This window comes from Hippocampus zosterae, chromosome 6, assembly GCF_025434085.1.
Source record: "Hippocampus zosterae strain Florida chromosome 6, ASM2543408v3, whole genome shotgun sequence".
In the NCBI taxonomy this organism is placed as follows: Eukaryota; Metazoa; Chordata; class Actinopteri; order Syngnathiformes; family Syngnathidae; genus Hippocampus; species Hippocampus zosterae.
The window spans coordinates 5,446,177-5,474,173 of record NC_067456.1 but is presented as its reverse complement, the minus strand read 5'-3'; the positions used below and the strand labels follow the sequence as shown (position 1 = coordinate 5,474,173).

Sequence of the window (27,997 nt, the reverse complement as noted above, 5' to 3'; positions counted from 1 at the left end):
ATGAGACCCATGTCAAACAAACACTGACTTTCTCTTCAAACACCGGCGCATCTGTTAACACTCTTATTGAGCTGGCAGCACAGGAGCGTAACCTAAGCCGACCCACCTCTCTTCGTCCCGTAAATGTGAAAATTGTGCGCTTAAGAAATATTAACGTCACATTCAATCAATCATTATTACCCAAGTGCGTGTGTGTGTGTGTGTGTGTGGGGGGGGGGTCCTATTTAAGGTTTAGCGGCATTAGGAATTTTTAGCTTTGAGATCGTCTGTATGTACCACTTCTAAAGTGTGCCTAACAAAAAAGATTCTTTTATTGCTTGTCAAAATATTTTGCTTGTTTTGCTCTGAGGAAATGTTTTCAATTCAGTTGACGGTTGGAAAAGCCATTGTCTCCACCTATAGGCAGTGATAAGAAACTACACCTGGAAATCTTGACAGTCCTCTGAAAGGCAAATTGGGTCTGCTGGCCTAAAAAAAACAAACGAAAGTAGAGGTGGCAAATGTACGGATACTTAAAAACAGATGAAAATAAAAGTATTGATTCAGAGTTGTAATTAGGTTAAAATGTATCAAAATAATATCGTAGTTGACAGCAACAAAAGTGCCCAAGTAAGCTATTTGTTGACGTATCTGGTGAGTAATAAAAAAATGTCAAAACATTTTTAAAAAATCACCAGAAAAATAAATACCCAAGTAAATTACAGTTACATGTAGAAAATCTACAGGAAAAGTATTTGTACTCTTCCTTGTCACAAGTGGCGTACACAGAATAAGTGAAAATCAGATGATTCTGGAATGAGTCCGAGTATCATAAAATTGCGACTGTAATTAAAGATTTTGCTTTTCATTTCCTTTTTTTTCTTATGTTCTCATTTGTCTGTGATCACAAATTGACTTCATACGCAGCTTGTCATCACTCTCATATTGTGTGCGTTGTGCTCAACTTGCATTATCTACTCCTGTATGAAAATGTTTCAGAGCAGTTCCACAAATGTACACATTCGTTTGGATAAACAGTCATTAAAGGATGGGAGAGATACATTTTAATAAAACAGTTTGCATAGCTTTGTTAAGTCTGGAGTAAATACAAACAAAATAACCATACAACATTCAATATACAACCCAAAAAGGAAATGTTTGTTGTCGCTGTACATTTTTATATACAGGGTATGATTGTATTTAAGCCGATTCCAGTCTGAAGATGGTTTTCGGTGTTATGTGACTTAATTAAAATCCAGCGGGGGGCAACAGAAGACAACTTAATCAAACGATGTAAGTATAGACATCACCATGACAACGAAAACACAGCATAGCCTCCAAGATTGATGCAGAGCTTTTCAACTCTGCCGCTGTGTTCCGCAGCAGTTAATCAAGATATAAAAGACTTTCAGTAACAAATATAGTGCTGTAAAATATCTCAGGAAAGTTGTCGAGATGATTATAAGTTGAGGTCTACATGTATATTTTGATTATACTGTGTAGTTATGAGCAGTGAAGTAAGTTTTTGTAATGAGGAATGAATGTTTCTTATATGTTTGACTCCGCAAGAAAACTTATATACACACACACACACACAATACAAAGTCTGTTTTGTGTTTCTTAAAAGAAAAAGCTCGTTTGTGATCAATTCTCATTAAGATGTGTTGTGATCCCGCCCACCAACATTCCTTCAGTAATTCCTGAGGAAGTATGATATTTTGGTCCCAAATAAAAAGGTCCTGACTCTTTTGTTTGAGAATGTGAGGCTTTGTTATCACTTAAGTGTGAAAATATTGTAGTTTTTTTTCCTTTTTTTTTGGTGTGTATTTTATTTTTTGAAATCAAGGAACATGGCGATAGATAAATCATATTTCTCTTCACACTTTATGGAAATACATATGATGATGAATAATGGGAAGACAAAGGTTAAATTGTGAGGGATGATGGCGTCCCTGAGAGTGCTAGTGGGTGTGTGTGTGTGTGTGTGTGTGTGTGTGTGTGTGTGTGTGTGTGTGTGTGTGTGTGTGTGTGTGTGTGTGTGAGTGCGCGCTCGCGCAAATGTGCTATATGGTCTCCACGTAATTGGCAGGGAACAAGCCTTGGCGTCCATCTTTGCTCCACCCCCTCCACCAAGCTTTATCCACCGTTTCCACATCCCGGATGATGTCACCAGGTTCAAAGGAGATCTCAGATGCGTCCTCTATGGGAACCGCAAGATAATATGCTGTGAGAACCCGCTAATCACACGGTCATTACGGAGGCACTTTATGTGCTCAAGAGAGATTATCCCCTAAGTGGCATTTTACCTGCTTGGTAGTCGTACAGCGCTCTGACGCATAGAAGTTGTTCAGATAATAACTTGAGTGCAGAGGGAAAGAAAAATGACATTGCAATTAGAAATACAAATCTATCAATAAATAACCCTTGAAATCTAATTCATAAGTCAATGATTTTATTTTTATGTTGGTGCATTGAAAAAACAATTTAATTCGTTTTGTGAGCATGCTAAGAACTCACAATGCCTGCATTTTACATGTAAATCATCATTCCCCATCATTCTAGAGTTCAGTTGTATTTAACTTGAAACTTTTTATGTTCATTTTTTTTTGTTGGTGCAACTTGTTGTATAATATATTTTGATTGAATGGTGATCAAGTGCATTTGTTTTTCTTATTTTGAAGCACAGTTTTCACGTAGAAACTGTGCGGGATCGTTCATTGGCTGAGAATAACATTAAACATACTTGTTGGGAAAAAAACATCTGCCATGTTTTCGAACACATGTTGTGGTACACTTGGTGTACTAGCCTACTGTGTTTTAATGTGGGGTGTGATGGAGAGTCAAGTATTTTGAGAGGTGGTACTGAGATGTAAAAAGTTTGAAAAGCATCGCGGTTTGTTAATCATGCAGGTCAGGTGACACAGCGAGAAAAACGAAGGGGAGGCTCGGTGTTGATTTGATGGTTGGAGCAAGGCAGGGAATATGAGGGCTGTTCAGCCTACTAAAGAAAATAACTAAAAAAGAAATAGAGCGTCATATGAAAACCAAGTGGAACTATAGAAACCAATTCAAAACACCTTCCAACAGAACACCAGAAGTACACAAAGAAAATATGAAACATACAGTGTATGAGAATAATAAGAGACTTTTTTTTCTTTTTAGGGAAATGCTAATTAAAGTGATTTTATTGTTGACATAAGTCCTTTGCAAATGCATACCAATGATACTAAACTACAGTATTTGCTGTATAGAAGAAAATATGTTTGATGGTTCAACGCCACCCCATCCCACCACCACCTCCTTTGTGTTTCATTCTTAATCTTTTGTCTCCATGATTTCTCACATAGAAGTAACAATTTGAAAGGGGCATTTGCTGCCATCTACCGGATTAATGTGGAACTCATCACAAATGATCATGATGAACTTTTGCAACAGTTTCACATGTCTGAAAATGGAAGGACTGATGGCTTCAGAGCCTCGGGTTTGGGATTTGTGAATATGTTTTTGTGTGGACCGAAAGTTTTTTTTTTTAATGTCATGTGTGGGAAGATTTATCAATCATCTTCAGTGTATTACCTTTTGCCCATTTTCTGACGTCTCCTTCTCTTCGTCGATGCCATCGCTCTCTGCGGCGTTGTGCAGGTCATAACACCCGCTAAGCTCCGGTGAGCTGATTTCGGCATCAGACGGGCTCAAAGATCTCCCTGAAGAACAACAGCGAAGGAATCACTGCTGACATTTAAAGTAGCGCAAAATGATGTTTTGTGGTGTACCGGACTTCAAACAAACCGATGCCATTCTCTTCTTCTCCATGCGCGAATCCGTTAGTTGGCAGGACCGCCGTCTCAAGCTTGACGGTTTGACAAACGTGCTGCTCATCTGAAATGATGATTTGACCGTCATCTTTTTATGAAGTAATTCCTTGTTTGGCATCAGAACACTGAGTGAAGCAAAAGTACCTGTCAGCTCAGACTTTTTGACTTTTTCCGAAAGATCGGCGGTTTCGTCTGGGCTCCGGATGTCCTCAAATTGGTCATTGTGCTCTTGATCGTCATCCAGCTCCTCTTCATCGTCACGCACCTTCTCCGTTTTTTCTTCTGCTGCACGCTCACCGTCTTGCTCCGATTCCCGTTCGTCCTCCTGCTGCACCACCTGCCCTTCTTTCACCTGCAGCTGTTCCTCCGACTCAGCCTGGGTTGGCTCCTCAGTGGAGTCACAAGGTCGCCGTTGTCCATCAGCTTCCTCCCCTTCGTCTTCTTGCGCCTCGTTCTTCTCCTCCGTACCTTCTTCCTCCGTTTCATTCACCGCCGCATCTTCTAGCAATTCCTTCTCCTCTACGTCGTCCTCCTCCTCGTCTACTTCCAGCAGTACGGCTTGCGCTTTGTAGCCAGTGTCGGTACGCACGAACATGGTGGTGTGGAGGTCTGTCGATGGAGAAACATTGTGGCACAAAATGAACATTCACACGGACGGTATATAAAAGTCAAGTGTGCCTTTTAAGTTTAAGATGGCATCACAGTGAAGCTTGAAATGCCTTTTTCTTTTTTTTGTGTGTGTAGCAATTTGGCTGTGGAGCAGAGCTTCGATCCAGTCTGTTGGCAGCGCTCACTGTCTGGAATGTTGCGGATTTGACTTTGGCGCAAGCATCCGTGTAACTTCAATCTTTTATTTTTGAAAGATGAAAATAAGATGACATGATTCTTTTGGGGCGGCCCGGTAGCCCAGTGGTTAGCACGTCGGCTTCACAGTGCAGAGGTGCCGGGTTCGATTCCAGCTCTGGCCTCCCTGTGTGGAGTTTGCATGTTCTCCCCGGGCCTGCGTGGGTTTTCACCGGGTGCTCCGGTTTCCTCCCACATTCCAAAAACATGCGTGGCAGGCTGATTGAACACTCTAAATTGTCCCTAGGTGTGAGTGTGAGTGTGAATGGTTGTTTGTTTCTGTGTGCCCTGCGATTGGCTGGCAACCGATTCAGGGTGTCCCCCGCCTAATGCCTGAAGACGGCTGGGATAGGCTCCAGCACCCCCCGCGACCCTAGTGAGGATCAAGCGGCTCGGAAGATGAATGAATGAATGAATGAATGAATGATTATTTTGGGATAAGTCATGAGCCCAAGAAGTGGTTGCCTCTTTCATTTTGACGAATCGTCACCTTACCAGTGTTAAGTTGCGGTATCTCAGGAAGAGGAGAAGATGGAGGCTGTGGAGGTGGACCTTCAAAGTCAAAAGTGGAAGGCTTTTGCTCGACCGGCGTATTCGGGGGTGAGGAGGGCGGAACCCTGGGGAGTGACTCAGTAGGAACGCTTGCTTCCGTGCCAAAGAATAAGGAGGCGTCCAGATTAATGGAGGCTGGCGGCGCACAGGGCACTATGGGCGATGGAGCTTTGGTCTCAGCAACGGGCTGCTCGTTAGCAGGGGGCACTACGGGCACTGGCGCTGAGGTCGAAGGGGCATTCCGAAGTGGGGACGTGGGCGGTGACACGGGGGAGACTTTGGTCCTGGTGGGAGAGGTGAGAGGACGGAAAACGGGGCACGTGGGAGGAGATGTGGCGCGGGCGGGGGAGGGAGGGGCCCGAAAGAAGGGTGAAACGAGGGGAGAACTGAGCGGGGAGGTTGGCGTGTTGGCTTCTGCTTTAGAGAAGATGAAAGCGGTGTCGGTCAGGCTGCGCTGGTATCGTCGGAACGGCTTGCCTGAAGTAAGCAGAAAGGTTGACATGGTGAAGTGGCAGCTTACGGTGAGCCGCCAACCGTTCATGCCACACTCATCTGAACTCCGTTTTAAGTGGCTCTGCTTCACAAATGTGTGTGTGTGTGTGTAGCGTGGCTCTCGTCCACAGCATCTTCCCCGGTCCCCATAAAGAGAATTTTTGAATGTGTGTTAAATGCAAAATGAGCACATTCACTTTTGCTATAGCAATTAGCAATGTCGATAGATTGTCCTGAACATGTGCTGCTCTTCGGCTGCTGACACTGCGTCCTGCAAAAGCGGCCCCTAAAAAAACGAATTGGAGCTCTCCGTCCTAGCACTTTTTCCTCGGCAGGACTTTTCAATGGACACTGTGATTTACGTGTACATACCAGCACGCGAAGATCCCGGGCTTGTTGGACTTTGCGACGACGACGACGACAGCTGTCTGAAGAACTCCCGAGGGTTCATGGAGCGCTGTGACACTAACACCGCTGCCTCCTACAAATACGTACGATGTCAGCGATTGCCGAAATTGACCAGTTCATCCGTTGACGCTGATGTGAATCGCTGTTGACTTACTGCAGCCTTCTCGATGGACTCGCTTCTTCTCAGACGAGCCCTCATGTCGTCCTCGTGCTCTCTCTGCTGTTGTTCCTGATCGCACGGACACAGATTTAAACCTCATTTTACCGTATTTAAGGTCACACCTACAGCGCGTTCCAGTATTCAAGCTGTTATTACAAAATGTGTTTTGGGAGGTTTTCAATATTTCCTTTAAAACGTTTAATTCATAGAATACAGAAAGAAAATTGAATTACTCACCCATCTACATTTCTCCTTTCTGCGTAGTTCTTCCTCTTGCTCTGCCTGCTTTCGTCTGCATGACAGTAAACGTACAAGACAAACGGTTTTGAAGTGTCCACAGTCACACAGCGGCCGCACAGACAAAAGGAAAAAAAATGTCCACTCGGTGCCTTCTTTTCACCTTTGCTCCTCTATCAGCCGTAGTTTCTCATTCATTTTTCGATCTCTCTCTTCCGATTCTTTCCGTTCCTTCAAAACTCGTTCTCGTTCCAGCCGCCGTCTCTCATCAACTGCTCGTCTCCTCTCTTCTTCCTTCCTCAGTTCTTCTTCCCGCTGACAAAATGAAGGAGAAGACTATATGGGTTGCTTATGTGACAACTCATCCAGCGATGTGTGGTGGCTAAGTCATCAAAGTAGGGAAAAAAAGAGCTTTTCAAATACCTCTGCACGTGCCCAAAAAGAGTCTCTGTTGATGAGTCGCATCTCCATGGCAGCATTTGTCTTCCTATAGTTTGTACCCTTGAGAGTAACAATAAAGACTTTAGACCATATGCAATATCTACATAGCATGACATTAGATACATCATCATGAAAGAGCTTTATAAAAAAAAAATCATAATAATCTGCCTCGTTACTTGCTTCCTAGTGTCACGAACACAAACATAAAATCCTCCAACTTAAGAAATTATAATATTACATAAGAAACAACCAATAATGGTCGTCACGACCTGTAAACTATTTTCAAATGTGTTGAAAGAATCTTTCTAATATCCTGGCAAAAAGCATCAATAAAAGCGAGTTACAAAGTAAGTTTCTGCCACCATCTAGTGGTCATGAGGAGGACTGCTAGCTACTCACAACTATGTCCTCCCTTTCTGAGAACCTGGAGCTCTTCTTGGCCCACTGAGGATGAGCTTGAGTCTTGCTGAGCTCGGCTCTTATCTTCTCCTCTGTCACGTCATCCGCTTCGTGAGCACTAATGAAGGCGTGCGCCTCCTACATGTGAGAATAGAGGGCGAGCAATTAGGGTGTGACAAATGCGCATATAAGGTTACATAGGATCGCAGCTGATGCACACACAGAAAAGTCCCATCCCACCAGAGCACAAAAGAGGCCTTTGGTGGTTTTCACTTGGACCAATCTAAAGTTATGCGAACTCTGAGCCAAAGTGTTGTGCAACTAAGGATGGAGGGAAAGGGAAAATAAAGTCTCCCTTGACCGTGAGGATGTGGATGTTTACAGACAGTAGAGGGTGATGAAAAAAAATATATCAGATGCGTCATATGGGATTTAACTATTGTGTCTGTTCGCTTTTGTTCACAAACCTTCCAATAATATTCACTTTGAGCAGTGGCACTCACTCCTTTTACACCAAGTAAGGAAAAATATAATCATAGAATTGTACTTACAAAACATGTTTGATGAGGCCAAGCGTTCATCAAACATGAGGCAGTGATTTTAATCCACAAAATATATTCTCTATAAAGTTTATTCTCGTAAACCACTCATTATACAAAGTGTTTACTGTACGATTGTTGTTCGTCTATGTCAGGGGTGTCCAACTCATTTTTGTCGTGGGCCATATGTTAGTTACCGTTTCCCTTGGAGTGAAACCAAAATTTAAAGTCAATAATAACGGTTTATTCAACTTTTGTTTAAGTTACTGTCATGAGGGGTTTGCTAACAAGAAAATGTGAACAACATGTCTCTTATTTATTCCATATGAGCATTTTATATTTTGGTAGAGATTTTAGTAAGCATCATGGAAGTTGACGTGTTTGATTTGCCTTTGCGGCCGCATAAAATGATGTGGCGGGCCAGATCTGGCCCCCGGGCCTTGAGTTTGACAATTTAAGACTCTATATCACGCGTAGGTGTGACTAGGGACACTCGAGTTGACTCAAACCTTATTTACAATACTTGCACTGTCCTTTGTTAAGTACAAAATCTCCTGTCGCACCTTGTAAACCTGGTGGCGTGGTCCCAGAAGTGCGATAATAAAGTCAAAGACAAATGTTATGAAAACATTCAACTTGTCCCATGTACTCATTTGCTGTTTCTTTAGCCTTTTTGTATCTACCTTGTCATCTGCAATCATTGTGCCTGGCCTTGTGTGCGTTATTTGAGTTGAAACGTGCAACAATGGAAACATCTGTACCCTATTCACATGTTAGCTTTCACTGCAGCAAAGTATGGAACACACCCAGGACTCGCCATGACACAACCCCCCTTTTTGGCCAGCTGAGACACGCAGTCTTTAAAGAAAGAAAGGAAGATGGGGAAAAAAAAAGAATTCAGATGGAATGAAACTTTAAAACTCCTTCACAACCTTATCGTAAAAATATATGGCTGCAAATTAGCAGGCTACAGATAGACGCTAAGGATGATATTTCAGTAAATGCTGTACAGAATATTTGTACACAATTTGTATATTTTCGTACTGAGAATTTTGTGGAATTGTGGGATTATTTTCTATGGGAAAAATAACCACCACCACAGATTATAGTCACGGCAGGTAAACAATGTATGGGAAAAGGTCAAAGGTTATAATTCCCAAACTGTGCAGTGAAATATGTCCACATGACTGATACTAGTCTTCCACGCGCACTCTTCTCACAAAAGACGCTTGGGGGGTGTCAGACGGAGGCTCACAGTGGTCCAGACTTGACAAAAACAACAACAAACATTCCACAGAGTCGACTTGGTGATTCCTTTGTATGGATACTCCTCAACTTTCGGGGTCAACTGCCTTCACGGCTAAACAAACACTGATCAAGACGCACGGACACAGAGGAGACGCAATGCTATAGCAACTATAGGACTGCTGGTCTCTTCGGATGCGCCAGCCTCATGACGGCGCTTCCTCCTCGCAGTCCTGTCACCACTGGCCTTCTCGGTGAGGAGGAGAAACAATAAATCTTTTCACACCAAGGCTAGCCTAAAGTTTCTTCTGGTATCACTGGGGGCCACATACCACCAACAAAGGAATCAGACAGGAAGTGCAGTCGACACAGGAAACTTACTAAACAATACCCAGTCGACTTGAGTGTGTAAATATAGAAGAACAAAGCCTAAAAAATGTCTCTCCTTGGAGGGAATTTTGGGGAAATGGGCGCAGTTTGGTGCATTTGCAAAGCTGCTAAAGCACAAAGTAAGACACAAACCTACTAATTTGGTTTGATGCCCACGGGCAAAAATATGTATAAATTAAGAGCAATTTACTCTACTGAACCTTGAAGAAATGTTTGATGGCTGGAATGTGTCTGGCACATTCCGTCCGGCGGTATTCTTCCACATGTTCACCAACCTGTAGACAAACGCAGGATTCAAACACTTAGGTTCATTCCAAACCATTACAGGCTTACTGTCAAACTAAACATAAAACAAAGACAATTACAGCTACATTTAAAGCAACCATGTCACATCTGCTAGCATAAGGCTAACACACATTGCAAAATGCCACAGATGGTGCAAAAAATAGCATATTTGCGTCTGTGCTGCTATGGTTTAATGATTCCAAATTGTACAAAAACGCATGTAAACAACTATACTCAGCGGCATATATTCTTTTTCCTCAGCGAAAAGCAAGTAATACAGAATGAATGTCGCACTTATTTGTGAAGCTCGTCATCAGCACAAAGGTTTAAACGGATTAATGGCATTTCTATTCATTTCAATGGGGAAAGATGACTTGAGATGCAATATTTTGAGTTGCAAGCGTGGTCACAGAACAAATTGAACTCTTAAGTCAAGGCATCACTGTATACGAGGGATTTGCTGTCTTGTGCAAAGTAGCCAAATCAGGTCGCCTAAATATTAGATCATAAGTGTGATGCTGTATAATTGCACACCACAACTAAAGACATTTGTTGTTAAATAAATACCTCCGGACGCTCCATCATCAGAATAATTTTTTTTCTGGACTATACGCGTGTGTTGTGAAAATTGGACCCATATACCAATGAGGAAAAACACCATATCCCAGTTTTGTGTGTGCATTATGTAATTTTTGTTTTTTACCCATGCGATCATAGCAATGCGGGGCCCTCCTGTGTCTGCACTTCCCACTCTGCACAGTCCATATTGTGGCTTGGATGCATGGAACTTGCTGGCCAACTCTGCAACACCGCCCACTTTCACAAAAAAAAAAAAAAAAAAAAATTAAATAGCTGGACATTTGTAACACATGTGGGCACAAGAACTCTTCCAAAACCAAAGCTGCTTAGGAATTCAAAATGTATTTCAATGTGTATTTCTGACTTATTTAGATACGACTTACCCCCTGAGTCAGCTAGTTTGAGCTTGTTGGTGAGGCCTTCGTAAACAAATAAAGCCCTGTGGACACACAGACACACAAGAGGTCAGACTTTGTCACAAGGACATGCCAAACACATCCATCGTGTTGACAATGAGATGAGAGAATCTTGACGGCTTGAAAATGATCAGCGTCATCACTTGTCGCCGTCACATCCAAAAATAAAGCAATACGCACGCAACACGTGCTTTGTCTGTTGCAGACTGATGTGCACGGATTCTGCTCAACGCGTGTTTATTGTGGAGCGTCCGGTAAAAGCACGGACAAAAAAAAAGTTGCGTAAAAAAATGTATTGAACCCATTTTTGGTGCTGAGCACAGATATGTAGCAGAAGTGAAGCCATCCATCATCATCTTTGCTTTGATGACTGCTCAAAGTGACATTTCGATAGCTGAGAAACCGATCAGAGTAAAAAACAGGTTGGGACATTTTGCAAGTAATAACGTGTTTGGACCACGTCCACACTCAGAGACGAGACGCAGCGAGGCATTAAGTATAAAAGTAGTCCAAACTGTTTTTTGGCGAGGATTGTAATGCTCTTTCCAACTACGTGTTACGCTAGACATCACCAAATTGGCACAAACACGCTCGGACAAGGACGCGTTCATCCAAACCCGACTTATTTGGGTAAGGTTTAAAGCAGAAAAATGAGCTGTCAAACCCCAAACACAACTCTACCTGTGTTTGTACCAATGTGCAATCAGGAGGTATGTCTCGTGTAGCGAGAGCATAAATATCAATGTGGCGCATTAATCCTGAGCTGTTTGGAATGTGTGTGTCTGCATTTGTCAGTAAATTTTTCCCTCTGACTCCTGAGGGAATTTCAATAACATCTGGAGCTGCCTAGTGAGTGCACAAGGCCACTAACAGCTATTACCATGGGTCAAAGGTGAAGGACCTGTGCGTGTGTGTGTGTGTGTGTGCATGAGGAAATCCTTCTATGAACTATTTTGTCTTATGAAACTGTAAAAAAAACTGCTCTAAAAACTAAAACAGGATGGGTAAGCAAATGGAAAATGTCTTGCTCCATATGACAAAATTACAAGGATTATATAAATATATATTTTGTAACACTATTCGGCATTGAATATATCCATGTTTTCCAAGGCTGTAAATTAAGTAATTTGTCACGCACTTTAACTGCCAACAGTCCTTGTGAAAAATAAATAAAAAAAGAATGGCGGTGTATGTGTACTTAAGGGTTCAACTTGGGTTGAACTCTTTCATGGCTGATAGAGTCTCTGTGCAAACTAGGTTGCTAGGTTTGCGTTGACATTTTGGTGACCATAAAAACTGCTTCCGATTTTACCCGAAAGGCACAATTTTCTTGACCTAACCGCGGTCTCTCATTCTACACACACACATATATATTCATTCACTCATCTTCCGAGCCGCTTGATCCTCACTGGGGTCGCGGGGGGTGCTTGAGCCTATCCCAGCTGTCTTCGGGCAGTATGCGGGGGTCACCCTGAATCGGTTGCCAGCCAATCGCAGGGCACACAGAAATGAACAACCATTCGCACTCACACACCTAGGGACAATTTAGAGTGTTCAATCAGCCTGCCACGCATGTTTTTGGAATGTGGGAGGAAACCGGAGCATCCGGAGAAAACCCACACAGGCCCGGGGAGAACATGCAAACTCCACACAGGAAGGCCGGAGCTGGAACCGAACCCGGTACCTCTGCACTGTAAAGCCAACGTGCTAACCACTGGACTACCGGGCTGCCCAAAATCATTTAAGTTAGAGCTACTCCCCGTCAGGGAATCGAACCATGGTCTTCTGCGTGACAGGCGGAGATACTGTCCACTATACTAACGAGGAACACCACATACATATATACATACATATATATATATATATATACACACACACACACTGTATATATAAAGATATGGATTTTTGTAATCACAATAATAATAGGAAATAAGGTTACATTTTTTTGACAGACAAGAGTCCTAGTGTGACTGCTTGCCTCTCAGCATTCACACAATAACAGCCAACGACAGCTTAATTAGCATCCTGATATAAAAGGTCAGTCTGAGCACAATGGACAAAGGCTGACCAAAGTCAATCACTGCAAGTGTGTGTGTGTGTGTGTGTGTGTGTGTGCGCGCGCACCAAAAGCACAATCACCATGTTGTTTGCTCTCCAAAGATGCTACGCTACAAAGCATGCACAGAGCATGATAAACGCAAGCCTCTTTTCACTGCACTGCTAATTGTTCATATTTACAGACTACGCAGATTTATAGGGCATGATAGTTCTCATGTACTTTAACACAATAGCGCTGCCATAAATCTTGCCTTCTGCGACTTGGTGCGATGTTCATTTGAATGGAGTGGCAGATGCTGATGCATTCTTATTGAATGTTTTGGAGATGGCAGTTTGCGACGCTGCCAAATGAGCTTTTAAAAACAGACAAAGACACTGATGGAATCCTCAGTGTAAAAAAAACATATTGGTGTATGTTTTGTCTCCGAAAGAGTCAATAAGGCAAGGGTGCGAGCTAAAGTACAACATTAATCATGTTGGTGTTTGTTCGCAAGCACGTGTTGGGGTTTGATAACAGTGCGACGCTAGCAAGCATCTTTCCAGCTCTCAATCAGCTGACTTTCAAACCACGTTGAAGGTTACGAACTGCGTGATCAGCCTCCAGTCATTCAACGTCGTCTCGCAAATTCCAGACGGCGCTGTCCAAGACTCTCTAGCAAGCTTAACTAAGCTCATGTTTCTAGAGATCAGCCATAAAAATAAAAAAATAAAAAAAACATGCGCCGTGAATGTATGAGCCAGAATTAAGACTCCAATCCACTGATCCTCGCTATTCGAAACATTCCAGAAGGTCATTGCCGACAAGCAGTCACGGTCAAAGGTCAGCATGCATCTGAGGGAGTCTAAAATCCCGTGTGCGCATTCCACACCCACAGTCAACAATGTGATGTCTGGGACAAATTTCTCTATCAAAATTAGATGTGAAAAGATTCTTTCCTATCTAATTGCATGTCTTCCCAAACTGAAATCCAATCCCTTCTTCCATTTAAGGTTTTCAGATTTAGATTCAGAAAACTTTATTTATCCCCGAGGGGCAAATAGAGTTGGATTTAAACTACATGGATCATTGATGCGGAAGCACAGTGGGCCAGTGGTTAGCATGTCTGCTGACATCTTGTGTGGGCTTTGCTCACGTGGGTTTTCTCTGGGTATTTCAGCTTCCCCCCCCACATGCTAAAGAAAACTCTAAACTGCCCATAGGTACGACCGTGAGTGTGAAAAATTGTTTGGTGTATGTGCTCTGTTATTGAATGGCGGCCAATCCGGGGTGTGCCCGGCCTCCAAGTTCAATCTTCGTGGAAATTTGGATCTTGTAGGGATGGGTCTTATCTGGCAATGGGAAAAAAACAATCTATATTTCATTCTATTTTTGGGCGGCCCGGTAGTCCAGTGGTTAGCATGTCGGCTTCACAGTGAAGAGGTACCGGGTTCGATTCCAGCTCCGGCCTCCCTGTGTGGAGTTTGCATGTTCTCCCCGGGCCTGCGTGGGTTTTCTCCGGGTGCTCCGGTTTCCTCCCACATTCCAAAATCACGCATGGTAGGCTGATTGGACGCTCTAAATTGTCCCTAGGTGTGAATGTGAGCGTGGATGGTTGTTCGTCTCTGTGTGCCCTGCGATTGGCTGGCAACTGATCCAGGGTGTCCCCCGCCTACTGCCCGAAGACGGCTGGGATAGGTTCCAGCACCCCCCGCGACCCTAGTGAGGATTAAGCGGTCCAGAAAATGGATGGATGGATGGATTCTATTTTTGGAAGTTCTGAACTCCTGCCTGGGGGATTCGTGCCATTACATGGATGAGGCTAAACAAGTTACCTTTTCTTAAATCACAATTAGTTGTCGTTGTTTGTTCTGTTTTGTTTTAGGTCATTGACAGAGTCTCTGCTGGTTGCAGCCAAGTAGTCAAGTCAACTTATCAACAATCAATACCAAAACGATTATCACAATTCTTAACACTCAATTAATCGAGTGTTACACATCCTTTGGTTAAGCTACATGCTGAAGCTAACATTATGTCTGGTTATTTCATCCTTCCTTTACTTGCTTTCCTTTCGAGCGACTTGCAAAGCTCTTCCATAATGTGGTTGATTATGCAATAGCCAATTAAAAAGGAATGCGTCTGTTTTATTTTTTTTTGACAATGGCTTGGAAAAAAATGCTTCAGCTGTTTTTATTTCTGACAGCACTCAAATAAATATGCCGTCATGCAATTTGGCCGTATAATGTAGATGTAAAGCAGGCTTGGGCACTCTGGAAAAGAAATTACATGTAACGAACAACCAGGCAAGAAAAATCCCAGCAATAAATCAAATATTTCCGTTCCTTTAGTGTTCTATAACTATACAAATGGACAATGTCAAAAGTTGTTGCCAAGCTCAATCCCTCTCAGCCGATTCACAGCCCCTTATTGGTATAAAAGCTGCCGCTTGTTTTCGTTTTTATGCACCACCAATGATTAGTGTCTGCAAATGCGCAGAAGCCACCGGCGGCGATGCAACTTGCAAAATCTCCCTCCAAAAACACCCACGGGAGATGTAAATGTAGCTTCGCTGATGGCAAAAACAGAGTCATCCGTGTAACCGAAGCCAGCTATGACCTCAGAAAAGAGGAAGAAGAGCAGAGAACCGAAGAAAAGAGGGAGGGGCCTAGGCAAGGAACACACATTGATGTCATCATCTGAACAATGATAAATGAATTCTGTGCACGCATGGCTACTACCGGCAAACTCTTTGGACTCGAACAGCCATGAACAAATAAATGGCAAAAAACGACGTGAACACACCACATGAGCACATGTACACACAGTCAGATGAGAACCACGCACGCTGCTCTGAAACAATTTCACGATGAACATAACAGAAACAGATGGTCAACTGTAGTACCCGTGTCAGCATACAAAACAAATAAAAGGCTCAACCTTTCTCTGCACATTAGGAACTAAATCAGATTTATGGTTCATGTTATGCCTCCTGTCCATAAATGACACTCCGGTATTTTTGTTTTCCGACTTTGACCACCACGTGTATTGAATCCACTTCGACATGGTAGCGTTGCGCAAGTAAAGCAAATCCTCATGCTCTTAGCTCATAATACATATTTCTCTATGACGAGGAAATCATCCGGGTTCACCCACATTATTCATTCATGTCACCTGTGCCAGCAGGGGAGGGACAGAAAGGTCTGGGGTTATTGATTGATTCCATGGAGATAAAAAGAAAGACCTGTGGAAATGAATGCCGCTCCATCACAAATAAGAGCATCACTCATTCCATTTGACGTCAAGAAACCATATTTGGTAACTTAATGGACAATGTGCCAGAACCTAAATCTACTCTTTTCATTTATGATTATGAATGGGATTTTGCTTTTTTATTTTCGGATGTGCTGAGGTGCAATTTTTACATTCGATATAATAAATTAATAAACCCGCTGAAATGTCATGCGGTTTATTTTTATTTATTTTATTTTTTTAACAACAGTCCGCTCATTATAAAACACATTTTTTTTATCCAGTACTAATGCTAAATTTCCTGGAAATTTTCCACACATTGAAACGGTAACATAAGCAACATTTTGATCACAGTTAATAATAATAATAATATTACATTTTATTTGTGGGCGCCTTTCTAGAAACTCAAGGACACCTTACAACAAGTTAAAATCACGAGTACGATGTTAAAAACAACATCAAATAAGATAAAAAATACAACAACAAAAAAAAAAATAAATAAAATAATGGCTTAATAATAACATAAATAAATAAAATACAGAATAAATAAATAAAATAAAATAAAGGCAGTTGCCTTTCGCCATTGTTTCAGAACCATCATTGAAACGCTGGATTCATATTTCATGCGTTTACAAATTCAACAATCTCAACCTTTCCATAAGTGCCTCTTTTTTTTTTCTATGATGGTTCCCCCCCTCCCTTCTACTTTCACCCTCAAACCTGGTTACCCCTCAGTCTTGGTTTAGTGCCGACCTGAGATCCCCCGTGCTATTTTTAGCTGACGGTCTACCTCGCCGTCTGTGTTTCGGTGGAAGTCTGAGACGTCCCCAAAGGCACACAGAGCTCATTTCCTTCTCTCCAAATATGGTCAAAAGAGGTCCCGTCTAAATCATTGCATGTCTGTCCTCTTTTTGTCCAGCGTGTTACTCACGTAATACCCCCTACGAGTCATATCGTCTCGCGTCTATGTGGCCAGCCCCGCGGCAAATGCATTCCTCTGTCTGGACTATCCAGAAATGTGGTCGGAGAAATGCGAAGAGTTCAGATTCGATAACAGAGGAATGGTGCAGACTCATTTGTGGCGAAATTTTGTTTCTTTTCAACTCAAGTAAGTTACAGTTGAATCGACAAGTGTGTAAAAGGGGTCAAGCGCGTTGTTATACAAGACGTTGATTTAATTCAATTTGGATGGACGGACGGAAGTGGGGAGCGAGAGAAAGAGAGACCACAAGTGAAGCATGTTGGGCCATTGAGTCAGGTGTACTGCAAACACACAGTACAGTAGATGTAATCTTCCCAAGCCAACGAACGGGGCCTCTCTAATGAAAGCTGCCGAGATGAGTGGAAACATACCGCCGTGGACTCCCAAAGGACAGCTCAAAATGATGAAACATGTCACAAGAAGTCAGCAAAGGAGGCACAAAATACTACCTCCCTTTCATGTCTTGAGAAACTTGATGTGCACAGTACAGCATGTCCTGTTGTCTGATGTCAGGAAGCTTCACATGCTTTGGTCTAACTTCAAAAACAAACTGAAAAAAAATAACACTAACAATGCTACGTCCTCCATATCAAAACAACACGCTATCATAAGAATCAGGATGAAAACATTACAGATTTTTTTTTTTAAATGATGGTGTACATTCTTTAAATGGACTGTCTCAAGTCATCTGCATTGAAAAAACAATTTTCCATAAAAGCTTCTTGAACGTCACAGGTCAGACACCGGCTGTGTATTTTTAACAACATGAAAAGGCTCCTTCATTTGCATTCATATGAATAAGAAAATAGATTACGAATAATTATGTGAATTCGTTTTTAAGCACTATATACATGTCTCCATGACACACGCGGGCTGTGGTCCACCCATTGATTCAGAGTGGCTGATATGCACAATATTTGACTGGGTGGGGTCCATAACATCATCCCCTGGAGACGATTAACAGACCACAAAGGCTATTTGAGGAGAAGGGTAATTTCTTATATTTTTTGGGAGGGGCAGGGACGAGAAAAAGGATGCAAGATTGCAAGGAAGAAGAACATGTGTTGAGAGCCGAAAATGTATATGGCTGCGCTTGCGAGGGCTGAAGTACTGAAAGGGCCTTGCCTGGAATGCTTATAGGGGGAGGAAGAAAGACTTTCTCAGCGAAATTCCGTGTTTAGTCGTGGACAAAGGAAACAAATAAGTAATTAATTGAGTGCCAAGGTTTGGCAGAGAGGAGAACAGTCCTCTTGATGCTGGGCCAGGCGGCAAAGGCAGAAGGAATGCACTTAGAATAGATGCAGTGTTTGAATGTGTGCAAACTTGCTGCCAATACGGATGCGACGTATAATCTATACTTGTAAGTAGGTGACCGATTCTGAGGCTGGGCATGCCGTGTGGGATTGTTCAAACAGTGGCGCTTGTGTTTTAGCAATGAGTTAATCCTCAGTTGACGTGGAGGCCTGCGATTGCGTAAAAGTAGCTTCACAAAGACCAATCAGACGGCCGACGCGTTTCTTTTCTGAGTAATCGAATGCGAAAACAGCATCTTTGGCCTTCCAGGCAGAATTGACGACCGGGACGTTGGAGAGATGATTAAATAAGGCCGGCGAATGCAACAGTAAGAAGCACTTCTCGGCATGCGATTTTTAAGCCAAACGATTTAAACATCAAATCGTTGTTGCTATGCGGGAAGCAGTCCCATTGCTTTGTCGCTGTTAAAGGCCAATTGGATGCCCCATCAGTTCGGGTCACAATTTTGGCATTTCTGACGCTGAAGTTGCCACAGTGGTTAAAAAGTTCCCTCGTGGCAGGACTCCTGGCACGGACGAGATCCACTTGCTCAAGACTCTGGATGTTGCCATGCCATCTTCAGAATCAGAATCAGAATCATCTTTATTGGCCAAGTATGTAGAACACACAAGGAATTTGTCTCCGGTATAACACGCTGCACTAGTAGCATCGTAAACAACAAAATCATTGAACCATTTTAGAGTAACCAGTAGTTTTGTAGTACCATTTTGTGGTGCAAGAAGAGTGACTATGTCAGTGACTGTTTAAGGAGTTAATGGCGAGAGGGAAGAAGCTGTTTAAGTGTCTACTGGATTTGGTGCGCATGGATCTGTAGCGTCTGCCTGAGGGGAGTGGCTGAAAAAGGTGGTGGGCAGGGTGCGGGGGATCCAGGAGGATTTTCCGTGCCCTTGTCTTGATTCTTGCAGTGTGCAAGTCCTCAAGAGTGGGTAGGGCGGTGCCAACGATTTTTTTCACGTGGACATTGTTGATGGCTCCTCTAGACTGGCAGCGCAACGTGGTGGTCCCCTGTCACTGCGAAAGTGGCAAGAGACGTTTCTTTGCAAGCACACATTCTTCAGCCTCCCTTGGAAGGTCGACTTGAGGGTCTTGGAAAGGAGGCAATGTCCAACAGTCAAACCTGGGAATCAGGAGGTGCAATGAGGGGGTGGAAGCATTTCGGAGGGGCTATATTCATGACTGAGTTCACCCCGGGGGAAACGAAGACCAACGGGCGATGGAAAGATGTAAATGGAAAAGCTGACAGCGGAGTGAATGGATGGTTGCCAAGGGGGCGAAGCAGAATGTGCTTGTTGGGTCGAACTGTTCTGATGCTTTTATGTGGAGGTCAGCTTGTGAGAATCGGTGGGAATCCACGAGAAACCAATAAATCAAATTTTCTGAGATGACATCACAATCCGGCACGAATCATCAGAACATAATGAACGTGCTCAAGAAACAGTGATTGGGCATATGTCGCTTGAGAAACAAAAACCCGGACAGATACGAAAGCTTTGAAGTGAGCGGTTGACTCTTAACACCGATTACTTTCGTTTTCAAAATAGTCTTGAATCGTCAACCCATCCATCTCCCTGCCGATTGTGTTTGGCTTGAAAAGCCGCGCTGCAAAATACCTTGAAGGAACGGGGCGTGATGAACAAGAGGAAATGGAGGATGAGTGAGGCAAAGGAAGGGGAGAATGGAACGATAAATTCGCTATAATCCTCGGCTTCTGGGATTACACAGGCATTTCCGGGACATGTTGTCTCACACATGTGCATCCTCTGGAAATTGACTCATTAAAACATCTTATCTTTAACCATTTCCATATAAACAAGACCGATGTTTACATTTCTCCCTCAAACTAATCTTTCCTTCCTTGTCACTCCTCCACCTGTGCTCTCCTCCTCTCGTTCTTCATCAGCCTCACATTCTCTGAGGGACCACCCAGCATTTCGTCTCACACGCGGTCCTTTTCTCCAGATATTTGACTTCTTGAGTGTGCTTTCATTTTACGACCTTTGCCAACGTCTGCTCTCGTTGAATTTGTCTTAACAAACAACCTAATGTTCCCCACTCAGGTCGCCACAAAAACAGAGACCCTCAATCCCACCCTTTTCACTAACAGCAAGTTACGAGACGCCGGTCAAGTTTGATTTTGCTGCATGATGACAGGTGGGGGTCTACCATCAACAAAAAAAAACACAGACAGCAGTGGCCAGTTGGTAATGTTAGATAAGTCAAATCTTCATGACAGGAAATCAAAATTCAAAGAGGGCATGAGACATTGTATCGCGCTATAAAAGGGAAGTAATAAAGTATGTTGTATATCACTGGTGGCGCCCTAAAAAAGGCAACGTTCTCATGAGCAGATAGTACAAAGTTTAACATCATATTCATCCAACAACAACATCAAAGAATAAGGATGGGAATAATCATCGACTGATTGTTAAGAATGTGGATTCAGTCTGAATGTTGTCCAAAAAAGGAAACGCTGACGGGTTGAGCAAGACATACGCTACGCTAGCCAATCCACCGTGCTGCCTCAAGTATGCCATATTTTGCCATTAAAAAAAAAAAAAAAAAAGGCGCGGACGTTGTATCGGTCTGTCGTGGTGAAGAAGGAGCTGAGCCAAAGGGCGAAGCTCTCAATTTACCGGTCGATCTACGTTCCAACCCTCATCTATGGTCACGAGCTATGGGTCGTGACCGAAAGAACGAGATCCCGGATACAAGCGGCCGAAATGAGTTTTCTCCGCAGGGTGTCCGGGCTCTCCCTTAGAGATAAGGTGAGAAGCTCGGTCACCCGGGAGGGGCTCAGAGTCGAGCCGCTTCTCCTCCATATCGAGAGGAGCCAGATGAGGTGGCTTGGGCATCTGATTCGGATGCCTCCTGAACGCCTCCCTGGTGAGGTGTTCCGGGCATGTCCCACCGGGAGGAGACCCCGAGGAAGACCCAGGACACGCTGGAGAGACTATGTCACCCAGCTGGCCTGGGAACGCCTCGGGATCCCCCGGGGAGAGCTGGAAGAAGTAGCTAGGGAGAGGGAAGTCTGGGCTTCCCTACTAAAGCTGTTGCCCCCGCGACCCGGCCCCAGATAAGCGGTAGAAGATGGATGGATGGATGGGAAAAAAATGCTTGGGTGTTGCACACACTGATTTTCACCATTTTGCACGCTACTTATCCACTGTCAAATCTATCACATTGGTTTACGTTCTATTCGCCCACACGGCCATATGCAATCCACGCACAATAACTATGTCTGATTAGGGCCTGTCATTCGACCGCACACCTTCAATCTCAAGAGCCCAGATGAGCGTAATTAGTGCAGAAAGCAGTTGTTTGGCAATTACCGCTTCCTCCGTTCTCTCACGTCAAATAAACTGACATGTATATAACAGTTATTGGAGCCATCACTCATTGTCATTCGTCTGCAACGTGCCACCCACAGGCAGGCTCAAACAAGCAGCTGGGTCGGCATAAGTTGAATGTTTTGCGCAAGGAACTTGGTATTGTGACAGTGGAAGATGTAGGCCTTACTTGACATGTAATTTTTTTTAATGATTTGTGGTACTTTTTTTGGGGGGGGGGTTACAAACTTAAGGCTCACAGCAATGAATGGATTTGGAACTAGTATCATTAAGGTGTTCTAAATTCAAGCGTCGTCCCCAAGCAATGCATCGTACATGTTGGACCAGGGCCTATGCAAGCATTGGATAAACTATGAGGAGTTTATTGCCGGGCAGCCTTATACGAGGAGTGTCAACTATTACAAACAGCCCCAAGGGCAGCTTGTAGGAATGCAAAACATGTTCACGTGTTTCAAGTGCAAATCATTTTTTTTTCCATACACAAATATGAAAGTCATTTATGAGACCACAGCCTGTTTTCTTACTGCATTGTGACCACCGTATTCTGAGCTCTGGTGTAATCACATTTGAGAATGTTTGCGTCCAGGCAAAGATGAGGGGTTGTCAGAAAGGCAGGATAAGGTTTTTGGGGTGTGTTGAGATTGACCATAAATAGAAAAAAATGGTGAGGTCACCTCATTCTGTCATGCCTGACCCACAGTTAAACAATCAGAAGTACAGATTTCAACCTTTGAAGCAAAAAGTTTCGAATAACTCACCAACTTTAGTGTCATGGATGTCACCCCTGACAGGTGGATTCATAAGGAAGCGACACAAAACAGAAGTTTTTGTCATTTCTTCTCGACACTCTGTTCCCCCTCAAGTGAGGAAATCACATGTATGTGTGCAAGCTAAACCGTTGGTGTCACCGGGTTTTGCTTCCCTCGCAGGTGTGTGTTCATCTGACCCGTAACTTTACACCCATTCCCGCTTACTCATGCATGAAGACGTGGAAAATCTGGCACACAAACACCTCAGCTCAAAGAAATGCTCCAATGTGAGGGCGCCATCACTCGAGACAGGAGGACAAAAGACGACAGAAGCGTGCAAATTAAATGCATGCGTGGGGGTCATCAACAAAAAAAAATATTGATGAACATGTGCATGATTAATAGATTTGACAGGGTTGTCCCGCATCATGGAGCACTGCACGTCTAGAATAACAACATACTGGCCAGTAGAGTAATCGAAACACAGGCCTCATTTTACCTTATTATTCATCCCAAAACAATATCATGCAAATTTACATTCACCTTTTACATAAGTGTGAACTTCTGTGAAGCGTAATGTGTACAACGGTACCCAAATTGCATGTCTATGATCACAAACACAAGGCAACGTATTTAATGCTAGCTCTTTTAAAATCGACTGTCAGAACGTACCGGAATGCACTCGCAAGTGGTCAAAAATAGACAGGTACACTTACAATCGCGTCAGGTTACAAATGCGTAATTGGCACATTCATACCCATGCAGCTAAAAGCCACAACTCACGCGGAACGGGTTCACCAATGAACCAGCCAAGATAGCCTTCACTGACACCCACGTCACTCACCAGGTCAGGGCACCCTTTTAAAACTATTCATTCATTCATCTTCCGAGCCGCTTGATCCTCACTAGGGTCGCGGGGGGTGCTGGAGCCTATCCCAGCTGTCTTCGGACAGTAGGCGGGGGACACCCTGAATCGGTTGCCAGCCAATCGCAGGGCACACAGAAACGAACAACCATTCGCACTCACACTCACACCTAGGGACAATTTAGAGTGTTCAATCAGCCTGCCACGCATGTTTTTGGAATGTGGGAGGAAACCGGAGCACCCGGGGAAAACCCACGCAGGCCCGGGGAGAACATGCAAACTCCACACAGGGAGGCCGGAGCTGGAATCGAACCCGGTACCTCTGCACTGTGAAGCCGACGTGCTAACCACTGGACTACCGGGGCGCCCCCTTTTAAAACTATATACACTCAAATTCACAGATACTACAGTACAATGTGAGTTAGGTGACCCCTAAATGTACCTGACATGCAGGTTATTTTGTTTAACCATTTTTCAATTTTTACCCGATTGCTCGATGAGTGGGATATTCTTCAAACATCGATAGCTACCGCCCTGGATGGCAGCCAATACAGTAGAACCAAACAATTCTAAATTGGATCCTAACTTTCAACTTTTATTCACACCAATAAATAGCTAAACGTTGTAAAAGAGAGTCAGACATTACTTACTGAGAGCACATGGCAATCAGGCCCTCTTGGTGAATGAAAAAAAAAATGAAATCCTGTATTGACGCATAACTAACATTCATTTAAGGATTTCATGGGTTCTTCACGAGCTCACGTGTCACCTCTCAACAAAGTGCTGTGGAACTCTCATGACTGCTTTCTAAATTATATTGTATGCTGAAACCCCCCCCCCCCCCCACAAAAGTTGGCACCGTAGTGATTGTTTTGATTTCCCCGTCACTGCCCGCGTCTGTAACTGGGGCGTTGTGAAACACAAGTGTGCCGCGGGGCGTGTGTATTTGTATTGTCAAAAAGAAAGTGTGACAGTGATCACGTCACATTTGGCTCGATACAGATCCCCCCCCTCCCCCCACACACCCACACCCATTTGTGATGAATACCAGGTCAAGCTAATCAGTGGCCTTAAATCAGCTTAGCACCGACACAATGCTGCAAACATTTCTTTCACCTGATTCACACATATGCTTTTTTTTTTTTTTTTAGGACTAGCTAATCTGGCATTGACCTGAGTGGTTTACACTTGGCAGGAATATGTCGTTTTATTGGCGGGTCAGATGAAAATTAATACAATGTGCAAACCAAAGTGCTTTCCCAGGAATTCCAGAGACATGGAAAGTTAAAGACAAGGGCCTGTTTGAATCCTGGGCACGAACCTTTCGCTGCTGTGCTCATACAACTGAAACGTCTTGGCACGATACCCAAGGTAGAGAAACAAACTCAGAGGACCACAAGATGTTTATCGAAGCTACAGTAGCACTCAGTATGTTGCTAACTGTTGACAAAAGCTTTTGGGTATGTTGATACACAGGTAGAAATGACAACAACAAAAAAAAACATCCATGCTAAAGTTAGCTGACCATGTTGCTAACTCTCAGTTCTGAACATTTCAATGTAAGACCCCGCAGTCTCTACTTTGCTTCAGTGGTCTATTTTTCTTGATTCCCTTAAATTATGCAGGTGAACCTAACCAACTGTCAGGTGAGCATAATTAAAGACCATTTATGAGACGCAACTCGATTCATTGTCGACCGCAGCATATGTCAGACCATCCCGTGCGATTGTTTGCAACCTGACCACCTGACACCTGCGCATCCCCATGGTGACACATCAAAACAACACCCAACTCTCATTCTGTCCCACGCTCTCATTCCGTTTTTTTTTTCCTTTCACAGTGAATGCAGCATTCCCAGCACACACACACACACACACACACACACACACACACACACACACACAGTTTCTACTCGCATGCGTCCACTCTTTAACTCATTCAGTACCAGCCAATTCTGGACCAAGTCTGAAAAGACGTTTAAAAACGTCTTTGGGAGTGAATGAGTTAATAACCATAAGTAACCCAAATTACAAGTTATCGCTCAGCCAAGAACTGCACGATACTCATGCGCTCGTGTGAGGGACGAGCATGGGCGCATCTTCCTCCTCGTCGCTCCGTGACGTTAGTCAGAATCCAGCTGCATGAATGAAGCTTGCCCAGCTCAAATCTGAATGAGCTGGATTGGGAATAGGAGGGGGCGTAGAGGGTGGGGGGTGGGGGATTTCCCATCTATTCTCAGTTTCCCAGTTTCCTTTCTTCAATGCATTTGGGACCTTCTTTACCACATTCCACGCCCATCATCATGCCGGATCGTCAATTCCGTGCGACATTTGTATTTGAACTTGCACCCAGTCTCTCTTTGGATTGCAATCTGCCGCCCGTCAAACAATCCCATGTACACAATCATCACCAATATGCCCAGAGTCGTCCCAGCTGACATGTCTGGAGTCATCTGTCATAGCAGACACAATGGCACAGTGTATTTAATTCTGCATGGGAGTATATTGCAGACATATTACCGTTAATTAGCCTAGAGATGCGCATGAGTATTACCTTATACACTACCAAAATTAAAAAGTCTATTGCCAAATTAAGATTTTTTAAAAAATTTTTGGGTGGAAAAATTACAAGGGCGGCCCGGTAGACCAGTGGTTAGCACGTCGGCTTCACAGTGCAGAGGTACCGGGTTCGATTCCAGCTCCGGCCTCCCTGTGTGGAGTTTGCATGCTCTCCCCGGGCCTGCGTAGGTTTTCTCCGGGTGCTCCGGTTTCCTCCCACATTCCAAAAACATGCATGGCAGGCTGATTGAACACTCTAAATTGTCCCTAGGTGTGAGTGTGAGCGTGGATGGTTGTTCGTCTATGTGTGCCCTGCGATTGGCTGGCAACTGATCCAGGGTGTCCCCCGCCTACTGCCCGAAGACGGCTGGGATAGGCTCCAGCACCCCCCGCGACCCTAGTGAGGACTAAGCGGTTCAGAAAATGGATGGAAAAATTACACTTCTCCATTTGCGCACCCTCAAGAGTTCAATTCCCACAAGAGGTCAGCATATTTTGAGACCAAGGTATACATTGTTTTTCTTTGGCTTTTAAGTCCCTTTTTTTGCAGCACGTATTCCAAAAGACGCAAGTGCCTTATTACACGCAAATAAACAGCGGAAATCACATGAAGTAAGCCGACTCCACTTACAGTGGTAATCTTCTTTTCCTGCATTTACATGACGTGTATTTGCAATGGATATAGCGCATTTGTTTCCAAATGCAAACAAGAGCATGTTCATGTGGTCGTTGGCGTCAAAGGTTTGAGAGACACCGCTTTCGGTGATCTGATGCAGGTGCTCTTCTTAAAGTCACGGTTCGGCTTTACATTTACTCAATTCACAAACCAAACTAAATACAGTGAACATCTGCTCGTTTTCAGCATCAACTAGATTACTAATATTCAAGCAGGGGATCATCTTGTGGTGGCGGTGGTGTGCCTGCTTCATGAAACATAGAACCAGAAGAAACCTGATCATGGTTGAAAAGAACACAAGTCTCATGTTACCTTCCAGCAGAGGAAACTTTGGTATTACATTTTTGGGGCAGTGTCATGTAGTGGCTGTCGCTTTGCGTGCGTAATGGACTCACATCACCTCCTTTCGTATGCTCTCAAGGGGGAGGTGAGAAGCTCTGGTCTACTTTTAAGTGTCTCACTATGAGTATAAGACAATGGCGTGGTTAAAAATAGCTCACGTTGCGTGCACTGTCTTGCAGAGTAACACTTTGCTCATTGGATTAATGGAATAAAGCCTCCGATTGCGCAACAGCTGTTCGTTCAGTTACATGAAACTTGGTGCGTTTATACACAGAATTGTTACGGACTTTTCACGGAACAGAAATTAATTGTTACCAGTTGGTGGAGGAGCGATGGTTGAGGATATCCTCCTTGGCCGTGAGCAGTGACAGGCTGTAGGTATCAAGGTTCACCGTTTGCATGCTCATGGTGCTTTTAAGTGTCCAGACTTCTTCCCGCAGGCTCGTCTCTTCACTGGTACCCCCTTACTTGTGCTCGGGGTGCGACTATTTGCTGGGGTGAGCCACAGCGGTAGAGAGAGAGAAAAAAAAGAACTGCGGCGGTATTCGGTGGAAAATAAGACCAAAAAAAAAGACGAAAACAGTCCACCAAAAGGGTAAGACGCAGGTTGCACGCAAACTGGGCTCAAGTTTCAAAGTGGAACGATCCGTTGTGCAAGCGCCGCGCACTCCCTGCGTGGATGAGACCGTAGTGTGCACACCGAGTTTTGTGCAGAGAGGGAGCAGCTCAATAAGTTTTCAGCACACAGACGCACACACACACACACAAAAAAAGCCCCACCTCCCGTTGAGTAAGTGGAAAGCGGAATGACTTCACTAGCTGGGTAGCACCATGCACACTCGCAGCCAACAACCTGAGTACCGTGTCAGCATGCATTCTCGATTGAAATGGCACAAATTTGCAACAAAAGCTAAATAGGAAATAACGGATTAAATGATAAATAAAACAATTAACGGGACAAAAAATACAATAAAATATTTTTTTACAAGTATGAATGAATGGATTTTTTTTCTTGTCCTGTATGGGGTTTTACCACATTCTATTCTTTATTGATTTTTTTTTTACATAAATAGTTTACATTTTGGGAAAAAAAATGTGAG

The 27,997-nt window shown here is 43.7% G+C and overlaps 1 protein-coding gene across 3 annotated transcripts; it reads right to left on the bottom strand.

The window, feature by feature from the left end:
* Nucleotides 1-1,025: 1,025 nt before the first annotated feature.
* On the bottom strand, nucleotides 1,026-27,615 carry si:dkey-40c11.2 (drebrin-like protein A). Of its 3 annotated transcripts, none has more exons than XM_052067393.1 (16): nucleotides 27,213-27,615; nucleotides 10,748-10,803; nucleotides 10,489-10,601; nucleotides 9,701-9,775; nucleotides 7,327-7,464; nucleotides 6,910-6,987; nucleotides 6,650-6,801; nucleotides 6,487-6,541; nucleotides 6,244-6,318; nucleotides 6,054-6,162; nucleotides 5,133-5,666; nucleotides 3,939-4,403; nucleotides 3,769-3,882; nucleotides 3,556-3,683; nucleotides 2,286-2,337; nucleotides 1,026-2,179 (listed from the first exon to the last, which is right to left on the bottom strand). In XM_052067393.1, exons 1-16 carry the CDS (start codon nucleotides 27,302-27,304, stop codon nucleotides 2,043-2,045), a joined length of 2,373 nt encoding a protein of 790 aa, XP_051923353.1. In that variant the 5' UTR covers nucleotides 27,305-27,615; the 3' UTR covers nucleotides 1,026-2,042. The 3 variants fall into 3 exon arrangements, with proteins under 3 accessions (XP_051923353.1, XP_051923355.1, XP_051923356.1); XM_052067395.1 differs by having other exon boundaries at nucleotides 3,769-3,877; nucleotides 3,940-4,403; XM_052067396.1 differs by having other exon boundaries at nucleotides 3,769-3,858; nucleotides 27,213-27,614.
* Between the last annotated feature and the right edge of the window lie 382 nt (nucleotides 27,616-27,997).

Coding starts and splice junctions, on each gene's coding strand:
- si:dkey-40c11.2 (XM_052067393.1), bottom strand. CDS start 27,304: ATGAGCATGCAAACGGTGAACCTTGATACCTACAGCCTGTCACTGCTC. Junction 6,319..6,486: donor GAAAGGAGAAATGTAGATGG/GTGAGTAATTCA, acceptor CCGTGCGATCAG/GAACAACAGCAGAGAGAGCA. Junction 3,883..3,938: donor CAAAAAGTCTGAGCTGACAG/GTACTTTTGCTT, acceptor CTTCATAAAAAG/ATGACGGTCAAATCATCATT.